The sequence below is a fragment of the Meriones unguiculatus genome, chromosome 4, assembly GCF_030254825.1.
Source record: "Meriones unguiculatus strain TT.TT164.6M chromosome 4, Bangor_MerUng_6.1, whole genome shotgun sequence".
NCBI lineage: Eukaryota > Metazoa > Chordata > Mammalia > Rodentia > Muridae > Meriones > Meriones unguiculatus.
Window position 1 is genome coordinate 59,638,034 of NC_083352.1, and position 13,017 is coordinate 59,651,050.

At 39.2% G+C, this 13,017-nt stretch overlaps 1 protein-coding gene across 7 annotated transcripts in view; it reads left to right on the forward strand.

The window, feature by feature from the left end:
* The window catches only part of Marchf1 (membrane associated ring-CH-type finger 1), an 862,889-nt gene that overhangs the window by 811,637 nt on the left and 38,235 nt on the right, over nucleotides 1–13,017 (forward strand). For all 7 annotated transcript variants that reach the window (XM_060381857.1, XM_060381860.1, XM_060381858.1 and 4 more), the window contains one exon: nucleotides 4,416–4,596. In XM_060381857.1, the coding sequence (XP_060237840.1) occupies nucleotides 4,416–4,596 (181 nt within the window). The remainder of the gene's footprint in view (nucleotides 1–4,415; nucleotides 4,597–13,017) is intronic.

Here is a 13,017-nt window from a genome sequence, read left to right on the forward strand (position 1 = left end):
TTTTTTTTGCTATATTTTCATCTATAATGCAGGAATGATGATTTGTGTGAAGTGCATCAATTTTAAACCTGTTTAATTATTTCTTTAATGGCACTATCACACTATTTTTTATATTTATTAGAGGCTTTAAATTGATATTTTGCTCTTAAATTTATTGAGAACAATCTAGCCGTGCCTTAAGAAGACTCTTGGGGTACAGCTTGAATGGGATAATTTAGAAAAAAAAGTTCAAAACACTAAAAACATGCAAATGTACATTGTGTAAAATGGAAAGAAAAATGAATCATGCTTTTGATTTTTCCCTGTAGGAAATAACTTTAATTTCATGAGAAAAGGCTATTGCTTGTTTGCTTTAGGGAAAGGTTTTAACAGATTTTTCTAAAAAGAGAGGCATTTTAAGACAGGAAGTTGGACCATAATCAGTAAGCTGGCAAGGTCAGGTTGAGCTCAGTAATCAGCTAGGTTTTTGTTTAAAGCTACTTATGAATAAATTTCTTTTTTCATGTCAGGCAGAGTCAGAGCCTGAGAGTCTGTTGGCAGCTGTAGTGCATTTGACACAATCTTCCTTTTCAGTGAGGAATTACCACATGGCCTTAACTCCTAAGTGCTCTTTTTCAAGTAAGAACCCTTGCCCACAGAGGCAGTGGGGTACAATGCCAGACCAAGAGGAGATTTCATGTGCACTGTGGTTTTCTTTTTTTCTTTCTGTGCTTAATCTTTTCTTAAATTCCTTGGAGGCTTGAAGGAAGGATTAGGTGACTTCTGTGCAGAACCTGCTCTGCTGCTGTTGATGTGCACTGTTCTTAACACCTAAAGTAAAAACCCACAAAACTTTAAGGTGGGTGGGTGGGTGGCTGCGAACTTTTTCTCAAAAAACGTTCATTGAAACGTTCTGGGGGGGCTGAGGAGATGGCTCAGCGGTGAGAGTACCTGTTGCTCTTACAGAACAGCTGGTTTCTGGGCTCAACACAAATGGATTCTTATCTTAATAGAATAACTAACATCAAGGGCACAAGCAAGACCAGTTAGGGATGTGGCTGGGGAGGGGAGAGAAACTGTTCACTGCTGCCAGAAGTTAGGCTGGTTTCTTCACTGTGGACATCACTATGAAGAGTCCTCAGGGAATTAACATTAGGACTACCACATGGCCCAAATACCATGCCTGAGTGTATTACAAAAGACTGCACCTCAGACCACAGATACTTGCACATGTGTATTTATTGCTACTCTATTAATAATAGATAAGAATGGGACCAGTCCAAATTCTCATCGGTAGATGAAGCGATAAAGAAAATATGGTACATAGGTACAATGTAATGCTTTAAATCCACACATGACATTAAATCATGGCATTTGCAAGGTAAATGAATGGAACTTATATTTATTGTTGAGCAAAATGCGAAGCATCAGAAAGGCAAACGTCACATGCTTTCTCTGATACACAGAACCTAGCTTTTTTATTTTTATTAATTACAGTTTATTCACCTTGTATCCCCCTGTAGCTCCCTCCCTCTTCCCCTCCCAATTCCACCCTCCCTTCACCTTCTCCACCCTCGTCCCTCGACAAGTTCACTAATGGGGGAGGTCCTCCTCCCCTTCCTTCTGATCTTAGTCTATCATGTCTCATCAGGAGTGGCTGCAATGTCTTCCTCTATGGCCTGGTAAGGCTGCTCCCCCTTCAGGGGGAGGTGATCAAAGAGCAAGGATCTTAATCTTTATCAAAAAAGTGTGAGTGTTGTAAATGTGAAAGAGAGTATATGTCATGAAACTGGAAAGAGGACATGAGAGTGGGAAAAGATCTTCGGAAAGGAAAAGAAAAAGGTATAGAACATGTGTGACATGATAGCACAAAGTGGCCATTGTAGGGAAAAAGGGACCGGTGGGAAGGACAGAGACAGAGGTAGGGAGGGATAATCAACACCAGGGGGAGGATCAAAAAGAAAAGTGAGTTATAAAAACACCGTAATGAATCCCCTTACTTTGTATGCTTAATTTTAACAACTAATTTGGCAGGTGAGAGAGTAGCACCTGTTATTCCCTGTAATTTCAGTGGCCACAAATACAAAATTATAATCAAATTATGTGCAAAGGAAACTTTGTTTTCTTTCACTAGATGCATTTGTTTGCTGTCTTTTGGTTTGATTATTTTGACATGACTTAATTACAAATCTCCCTTTCCCTCTCCTAACTCCAAAGCTTCCTCACCTGTTATTGGATGTGTGTATGTGTGTGTGTGTGTGTATTCCCAAATATAACCTGTCACATTCAAGGAAGACAGCCATAACCATGGCAGGCTGGATGGAGAGAAGCCATGAGGCCTCAACCATACACAAAGAACTATAGACAACTGAGGAAAGCTGGAAGCAGGAGGGATGGTCCTTCCTGGGGAAAAGCACAGCAGCTGGTTGTCCAGCATCAAATGGTTAGCCCTGAGAACGCACATACAAGCGACACCTGCCATTTTTACAAGGTGGTATAATTAACTATTCAACCACTGTGAAGAGCACTGTGCTGTGGTACTCTGTTGACATGGTATACTCTGTCACACACTTTTTCCTTTTCAAAGCTGGGAGGGTGTTGAGTTTCAGTTCCTCTAACTTCCTGCACTCGTTATGTGAGCAACTGCCTCACTTCCTCTAGTCCTCTACGGAGACATCATGTTTCAGAGAAGATTCTTAGTCCAGTCTGTAAAGTCATAGAAACCCACATATGTGTTCTTCCAAACTGTCATTCATTCGGTAATTACGTGGATTTAGAAGTTTAAATATTATATTTGGTACTTGTATTTTGAATAGGTATAAAGCAGTGTTTCTTTTGGTGGAATCAGGAGGGTTCCTTTTGGTTTTTCGAGACAGGGTTTCTCTATGTATACCTGACTGTCCTGTACTCTCTGTGTAGACCAGGCTGGCCTTGAACTTTCAGAGGTCCATCTGCCTCTGCCTCCAGAGTACTGGGATTAAAGGAGTGTGCCACCACGCCCATCCCAAAGCAATATTTCTAAGGAAGTCTATTAAACCACTCTCAATGGCTAGTTAAAGTTTTTAATTACTGAAGGACTAAAAACTTTTTTCTCTTCTGTGTGTGTATATGATACAGTTACATGCGTATGCATACATGTTCATGTGCTTGAGTTCCGGCACATGTATGCAGTACATGTGCAAAGGTGAGAGGACCTCAGGTGTCAGCTCGCCTTCATTATGTTTGGCAAGATGTGCCTCAGCTGTTAGCCACCGCTGCCCCTCAAGCTTTCCAGCGTATGCCCTAAGTCACTGAGGTTACAGACTCACAACCACGCCCAGCCCTACAAGGGTCCTGGTGATTCTGACTTAGGTCCTAACGCTAGCAGGGCAAGTGCCTTCTCCAGCCAAGAGCTAAGCTTTTAATTCACTTCTAGAACTATGAAAGGTTTGTTTCATTCAAGGAAAAAACATTCTAAAACATGAAAATGAGAGTGGTGAAGAATTCAGAGACTGTAAAACTATGTCACTAGAAATTACTTTAAATCCAGAACTAATAGAAGTCTGAATTTGTAGACAGAAATGTTAGCATTTTCAAACAATAGGATTTACTAAGCTAGAATTGTAGGGGATGAGGAATATTTGTGAGTTTCATACGATGACAGCAATTGACAGTTCATTGTGACCTAATCGATGTGCATTTTCCTAGGAAATTCTTTGTGGTACAGAATTCAGGCTAGATCGTCAATATTAACTTTATAATTTTATTTCACTTTAAAACTTTTAAAAATTCTTGGATAGTAGTAATAGCTCATACTTGCAGAGTACACAATGTGACCCGGTAACTCTGGCATCAAAACAACACAGTGAAGTTCTCAAACTATAAAATTCTGTAGAGTGTATCTTCTTCAGGTTTATTTATTTATTTATTCGTTCGTTCGTTCGTTCATTCATTCATTCATTCAGTGACAATGTCTTATGTGTGCCTGGCTGTCATGATCATGCTTTACAGACGAGGATGGTCTCAAACTTAAAGTGGTCCCCTATCTCTGTCCCCCGAGTGCTAGGATTAAACTGTGCGCCACCACACCCAGCTTCTTTGGGTTGCTTTTACGTCGTGACCCTTCTATGTGAAACAGCATAGACAGTAACCTTTAAACAAACTAGCTCAATAGATTTGCTCTTTAAATTGGCGTCCCTGTCAGAATGAAATAAATGTGCTTCTGGTGTGCATATATCTAATGCCTTTTCATGGAACTTGAGTCCAAAAATAACTATCGTGTGAACATAAGCGGATATTGATCAGAAGTTTGGTATTACTTTCAAAGTTGGAGAGAAACGACCACAAGTTCTAGCTTGTAGATTATTGTGTCTGACGCAGCCCGATACCAGCACAGGCTCCGCTGGGGAGCAGCGTCCTCTGGGAGAACTCATGCTTTCTGCCCTGTCCTTACCCAGGATCTGTCACTGCGAAGGCGACGAAGAGAGCCCACTCATCACTCCCTGCCGCTGCACGGGAACCTTGCGCTTTGTTCACCAGTCCTGTCTCCACCAGTGGATCAAGAGCTCAGACACACGATGCTGTGAGCTCTGCAAGTACGACTTCATAATGGAGACCAAGCTCAAGCCCCTGCGGAAGGTACAGTGTGTGAGGAGGGCGGAAGGTGGGAGGCGGGGCTTGCAAAGCCTGCATTCAGGCTTCAGGTCCTTCCTGGGTATGACTCTGCCAACGTACTGACTTACATGGAGGACACTTATCCTGTAATGCACTCAACAGGCGAAACACAGCTCTGTTTTTGCAGGTAAATCAGCTTGTTCTGTTGCACATTCTATGACTTTTGAGTTAGACGCCAGCCTCCCAAGAATTTTTAAAGGTGTATGTGCGCGTAAATACATGAATATATACTAAGTGTGTATATATGGAAGATAAGCTATAATTCACTTGAATTGATGAGAATGTTCTCAAACCCCATGGCTAGATGATAGAATACACCAAATAACATGAACTTGCCTAAGTTTTCAAAAGTCGACTATTGCGTACCAGGAGAACAATCAATTGTATAAGATGCTGCCTAGGTTATGTTTAATTTCTTTTAACACTTGGTCTATATTTTTAATCTATAACATTTATCTTCAAGTATTTCATCTATGTTAGTTTTTTTCTAGAACATGAGAGTAAAACTGTGAGCCAAGTATAAAGTTAACATTTCAGTCACAGTAGACCACGTGTCGAGGACACATGCAAGGGCGGTGCTCCATGTATAATTCATTCACCAGCCCTAAATTTAACATTTGACTCATTCATCGTTTTGCCTCCTAACTGCAGCCTTACATGTATATATGTCACATTTCTAGGAATATAGATGCCTCAGTATCCAAAGGGAGTGTGGGGACAGCAATTTAAATAATGAATTAGCCCAGAGCTGCTTTTTCATTTAAATTAAATGCAGAGCTAAATTGGATAGAAAGATCAATCCATGGAAATAAACATGATGAGTTCCAGAATGAGAGGAGACTGTTCCACTAAGCTAGGCATTTAATGGGTGGCTAACCACGAAGCCATGGTGATTCTGTAATTCATTCATTCTGTAAATTATGGGGACGGAGGGCAACATGCTCTATTTTGTTATAGACTTGATTTTGATTTTATTTTAATCTTTAAGTGATTTATAGATCTCAAAACTATGTAAAAATTAGCTTTGGAGAAATACATTGTCTTTTTTTTTTTTTTTTTTAACTTGGGATAACCTGAAGACCAAAAGGTGACTTTCTGGTTCTCTGGATCCCAGAGCAAACGTTACAGAAGTAGAGCATGATGGGTACTCCACACTCTTTCCTTTATATGCCAAGCAGACACTGTACCAAAGGAGCTAAATGACGCACTTGTAATTCTCTGATTTTCTCTTCTTCTCCTCAGGGAATTACGAGTTTTTTCACAGCATCTGTGTCCTTGTCCCTTCCCATCCTCTACCCACACAAAAGTTTTAACTTCAACTTAGTCAAACATAATATTTGAATTTGAAAGCAAGAATCTAGAAAAGTAACATATCTAAGTAGTCTCTTTTACATTGAGGCTCCCAATACACCACACACACACACACACACACACACACACACACACACGCACACACTTGGGTTTATAACACAGTAAACATGGTAATAGGGAGAGTGTCAATAGCATAACTCCTTAAATACAATTTAGACCTTTTCTTAATATTTAATTATCAGTAATTTACAACTAACCTGGCTGTAACCAGAAGAAAACACATCTTCTTATATCCATCCCAGTGAATGAATGTGTGGTTGCAACTCAAGAGGAACCTGTCTGTCTATTAATGGGATGGCATAATTTCTTTACAAAAGAGAAACATTTCTTTTGACCATAAGCATTGACAAAAGACACTATTTAAACATCCTTCTTATTTGATAGCATAATACATACGGGGTGGGTAGCATCTAACACAGATGTGGCTCTTTGGAAATCCACAAATGTGTTTTGTTTAAGCCATTAAACTTGAAGATTGTTATGAATATTTAACTACATGATTATTTCTTGTAAAATTTCACACATTAAAATTAGTTTGGATATCACAGTACCTGGCTTGACTGGAGCCACATTCCTATGTACAATAAAAGCAGGGCTTGAGAAGGGAGTGGAATGTGACTACTGCAATTTACTTTCAAGTTCTGTGCATTCCTCACCCCTCACTGAAATCCTGAGGTTCCCCACATATACCACCTCAATTGTCACAGCTGCAGCCTGGAAGGAGGATACAAATATCCAGTCTCTATGTAATTCAGGATTCCTAGACAGGAGGAATGAGGACATCATGCCATCCTTCCTGGTCAATCAAAACTTTTGGAAAGTTATTTTCAATTCTCATTCTCCTCCCTTTAAAAATATGAAGCCCAGCCAAAGTACATAGAAGGCAGTGTCTTCAACGTCATTTTAGATTGTGGGGTGCTTCAATGCAACATATCAAAGCATTTTTAATCTGTTCTAGACGGTTTGTTTTGATGGTGTTAATTCATCAAGGTAGTTTTTGGTAGTCTTTAAGTGTCCAGAAAGAATGCCAGGCATAGCATTTGGTAGGAATATGTTTGAAGTACATCCGATTAATTGCTCTCAACTCAGTAATTCCATTACACTTTACAACATTCTAAATACCGAGCACTTGAAACAATTAATTTAACTAATGATTCTGCATATCTACCATTAGCGCATGGAGGTGGGAAATTGTGATTAGATGAGGTGACTTCTTAAAGAGAAAGTGCCAATCTTCATAGGCTGACAGAGCTTAGGACTTAATGGTCTTTATAGATATTAGTAAATTAGTAAACTTCATTGATTGCCACTACTACACCAAAAACTTCAGTTAGCAAAGACATCAGGGTATCCTAATAGTTTGCTTATTTACCTGCAGTCAGGAGCCCAAGAAAGGAAGAAACACACACACACACACATACACACAAATAAAGAAAACACAGTGATGATCAAGTAAAACTAGGAAACATACACACTGCTGATTAGGAAGCATAAACTAAATTTACATTCTGAGACTAAAGTCTGAGATTCCCAATCTGAATCTACCTGAATGAGAAGTCAGGTGCCAACAGAAAGCAGGGTACAAAGAGAGCAAGTACCACTGATGACTTCTGTCCTGAGCTGAGATATCTGTATATAAGCCACAGGATAAATCCAGACTATGAAATAATCAACTTTATGTATGTATTTACTTTTTGTCTCATTTAACTAACTCAACCCACATTTTTTTTTTTGTTTTGAATAAATACGTGAAGCTCATTTTACATACCGACAGACCAAATCAAACTTATTGCTACATACTCTGAAGATCCTGTCTGTACCTACTGTGTGGTGTGCAATAGTCATGTGACTCTTTTTTTTTTTAAGTTCCCATTTTTTATTTTTTTTTTCAATGCAATTTATTCAGGAACCTTGAACAATCATCTGACCCTGGGGAAAGCCAGCCCACACCTTAAATAGCCTCTGGGTAGCCAACCCAGGCATGCCACGTGGGCAATGCAGATAGGTCCACATACATGGAAGCAAGCCAGATCCTCAGCCTTAGCCAAATGTGGAATTGTTCGTGACAGAGAGCACTCACCATCGGGAAGGTGGAAGGCAGAAACCAGCTCCATCTTTAAGGCATAGCATTCCGCAGCTCTCTACAGTTCCCCCTTTTTGTTTTAGACGCATCAGGCAAGAGTAGAGGTCTGATCTCTGATATTAGAAATAAATTGGGACTTTGTACCAATGTTCATTTAGGTGTCATCCACCCAAAGAGCATCAGACCCGTCCTATACCTTTTTCTCAGAGACGGGACCTGGGGCATCAACCCGCATGCAATCAGACATGCTCTTCTCTGGGTCCAAAGCAGCTGACCCTGAGTGCAGTGCTTAGCCTCGCATCCTGAGCGTAACATTTTAGCTTTTTATGGTATTAGTCACGTGACTCTTGAGCTCTCCTTAGGCATCATAGCTCTTATTTTTCTGGGTATAGAGTCACAGGAATCAGAGGCAGGAGGATCACGTGGTTAACACTACCCTGCGTGACAGAACCAATCTTATCTGCAAAACGCTGAGCAAAGAAACGTCTTCAGTTTTACTTAAAATATTTATGATTAAAGTGTTTCCAAAGAAATCTTTCTAAAACATATTTTTCTGTAATCTTCCTCTGTAAACCTGGACAGAACAGTTTATCCAGTATCTTTTTCCCACTAACTCAGTTACACCATTATATACACATCAATTATTTTTCAACCAAAAATTGAATGCAATAACAAAAATATTGTTATCTTTGATGTGGTCTTATCCAGTCTTTTAAACGGTATGTTCTGAGCCCATCTGTGTGCCTTGTGTTCTTTCCTCCTTGCTATCAGCAACTAACACCATTTCTCTGTTCCCCATATAATCTTAGTTAGCACTGCACATGGCTCTTCTGATTTAAACAATAACGGAGCCAAGGGAGCTACACAAATGGATTTCCCAAAGGTTGGATTCAGGCCTAGTGGCCTTCTGCAGGGCTCGTTTTGATGGCTGAAAAGAGTTTTGTGTTCATGGACATTAGATCCTCATTCTGGGGTTCATGGCGTTCTCAGTTTTACTCAAAGATCTTGAAATCATGGGATAAGAAAGCACTCATTAGATGAAGCTGTGTCTCCTCAGGGCTGTTCTCTACCAGCTGAGCTCAGTTATGAAAATTGGCTTTTCCATTTCTTCCCAAACATACAAGGCCGCCGGCCATGGACACCTCCCTGTGTCCTAGCACACAGTGCAGACAGAACGCTCTCTGTACTTCTTGCAGGGATCATAATTCACAACACATACATGTTCTCCTATTTACTTGCACTTAGCTTAAGATATCGTTACACCAACCCAGCAGGAAACCTGAGGGGCTCGGAGCACTCTGTGTTCCAGTTCTACTGTCCCGATGCCAGACATGTTTTTCACAAGTTGTTCACTCTCTAATGCAATGGTGTCAAACAGTACTGCTTGCTTTCCCATGGTGCCATTCACAGAGACAGGGTCCAGCAGCTGCCCGCCATAGGCAGGGTGCGATGAGAGACCGGCTAAACACGAACTCTTTAAAATACTTCCACTTGATACAAGTGTGCCCACTGAGCTGATTTTGTTTGTTTGTTTTTTGAATTAGTTGTATAGCCTTAGCACACAAGTACCCCCTTAACTACAATCAATAGTTCAGTGAAAATCATACTGCGTGTGGGTCCACATACTGCCTTCTGTCAAATGAGGCTTATCCTGTTGGATACTTGGGGTTAATCACATAAGTTTTTATCACTGTGTCTTTAAATGAAACACTAGTAAGCCAAAAAATCTATAGTCAACCAGAATCAGTATTGTAGAACATTTCTTATTATAGAAATACTGTTTCCTGGTCAGTAATTTATTTAATTTATTAAATTTTAATACATACTGTCCTCTTTATGGGCAGATTTGAACTCACACTGCTAGTAAACCATATCTGCATAGCCGTTCCAAGAAGATCCCAATGATGCTCAGCTTATGCATTCACTCAACCTGTTATAAACTAAGAATCTACTATATACCAGAAAGGTTTATAAAACACGAGACAAGGCAACATCCTCACGATCCACATAGACGGAGAAGGATGGGAACGAGTATGAGAGCATAAGGTGCTGTGCAGGGAATTCTAAGCAAGCCGGCTGCCTCAAGCATCGATCGCCTTGTAAGACCATCCTGGCTGAACGACTGCGACCACGTAGCACAGCGGCTAGCCTTTTCTCTTTTCCTCTTCGTGCTAATCTAGACGATGTCGCTCAACAGTCGGGCACCCAAGATCCTAAGGGCAATAATTGGGGATATGAAAAGGGTTCAGAAAGGTTGTCACAAACTAATTTTAAATAAATAACTGATTAAATAACTACTGAACAATTATTCGATTATTCTTTATTACTGAGCGTATCTGTATATTAATTTAGCTCTGTGTATTTCTTTGAGAACTAATATCTGAAGAGCACTACTCAGTTTCTAGGAAAATTGTCACCCGTCTTTTTTCTAGATATGAAAATAGTCACTTAATTCTGCATTAGCTTTGCTATTGAAATCTCTAAGAGATAAACATTTATCCTTAAAAACATCTATTATTATTTTAACAAAGACCAAGAGCATTGTACATTGCATGTTCTGGTTTATTTTTCTTTGAAACATAGACTGCTGTTGCAGTGAGGGAATCAGTATTCCAATGATGAGACAGAAGCATAAGGGAATTGAGTTAGAATATGTGTGGGCATGCACATACACAGGTGCGAATAAAGCTTTCCCTAAAGCATCATTTTTTGATTGAGTTTTAAATTACTTTCATATTTAAATCTTCCTCTAGTTCAGTGATTCTAAATCTTCCTAATACTGTGACCCTCTTTAATACATTGCTTATGTTATTGTGACCCCCAACCATAAAATTATTTCATTAATGCTACAGAACTGTAATGTTGTTACTGTTAATGTAAATATCTGTGAAAGGGTCATTTGATCCCCCAAGGGGTCATGACCCACAGGTTGACAACTGCTGCTCTAGTTAAAGATTTAGCTCATAGCTGTAGGGATGTTTTCCTTTAATATATTATTCTAATATCTTATCTTGACATCAAATTTTTGAGTCATACTTTAGTATATAAATCACTGGATTATCAGTGTGTTTTTAAAACAAAAATTTTAAATCTAATCAAATTTCCTTTCCATTGAATAGACTAGAGAAACTTCTTATTTTCATTTTTTATTTCTTTTGCAATATGATGGGTCAAATCTGGGGCTTTCTTCACACTAGGCAAGGTGACCTACCATGAAAACAGAAACTCAAGCCCTCAATTATTTGAGACAGTGCCTTGTTATGTAGTTCAGGCTGATCTCAAACTTGTGACTATGATGTTAGAAGTACAGGTATGAGTGGTGACACCCAGCCCAAAAAGGACACATTCAAATGATCCACCTGAATTGACGGACTGTACATATATCATTGTACATATATCAATGCACAAAGCTAGTGAAGTAACATTAAAATAAGTGACTACATTGATCATTCCAATAAGAAAGCCAGCCCCTTCATTGTTTCCTATTTTTTTCTCTAGTCTTTCACATAAATATTCTACCTATAGCGTAATCTTTCTAAGCCTGTTAACTTACGCATAAATATTTACCTTATTAGTCTGATGAAGCAGCCACAGATGAAGCATAGACTAGCCTTGCAAAAGGTAAGGAATAGTTGATTTTATTTATTAGTTTCAGAATAGTAGATTTTAAAAGGTATAAAATAAAGAGGCCGGAAGAGGAGAAATATACTCCTAAGATGTTCTCCTCTAGTGGAGAAGTGAGGGGCCTGCAGAGAGAGGCTACTGGAGTTTCCTGTGCATGGGAACAGGAAGCACAGAATATGATTACCTGCAGCACAAAGCCCTTCTCTCATGGTAACCTCCCTCGAGGAAGAAGTGGGCGGGATTTTCTGTTCTATCATAGAACACACGTAAAGATTGATAAATAACTTTAAAATATCTTTATCTAAAATATAGGAATAGCATTTATTAAGAAATTGTTGAAACCATAATAGAAGCCAAGCCTAGTGTCAGGGATCTGCAATCCCAGCTTTTCAAATGCCTGAAGCAATAATATCAATGGTTCAAAAACTGCTTTGGCAACTTAATGCGACACTGTCTCAAACTGAAAAGCCAAACATGGGCTGGACAATTAAGCTCAGTGGTAGACTCACCTAGCATGGTTAAACTAGGCCTAAGTTCAGTTCCAGTAAAGTCACCTGGAAAAAAATAAAACCATAAAGGAATGAGTACTGGCTCAGGATTCAGAACACCAGCTTCTTATTCTGCTTCTAATACTTAAACCACTTGAGCTGTGACTCAGTTTCTCTATGTGTTAAAGAAGGAGATAGGATAAGCCTATCTTCAAAGTTTCTTCCAAGTTAAAACTTAAGTCATGCAAAGTGAGGAATTTTCTCACCTAAAAAGGAAAAAAAAGAATACATTAAGTGTTCAGAAGAACAACAAAAAATAAATAAATAAACATGGATTTGTGCTCACAGTAGATCAAATTATGTATGGCAAAAAGCTAGGCAAAGACAGATGTCTAAAGAAACAGCCTGCACACTAACTTAGTATTTCTTTTTTGCTGTTTTTTTAAACTGTATTTTAATCACAACATTTCTCCCTTCCCTTTCCTCTCTTAAACCATCTTACATATTCTTCTGTACTCTCCTTCAAATTTATAGGCTCTTTTTTCATTAATTGTTACTTCATATATGGGTTTATACATATATATCCCTAAATATCACCTGTTGGGCTCATACAGCATTCCTTATGTGTACATTTTCAGGGCTGACCATTTGGCAGTGGACAACCCATTAGTCTGCTCTTTCCTGGGAAAAACACCACCTTTCCTGTTATCAGATTTTTTTTTGTTTTGTTTTGTTTTTTTCCTTCTCAATGCAGTTTATTCAGGAACCATGAACAATCTTCTGACCCTGGGGAAAGCCAGCCCACAGCTTAAATAACCT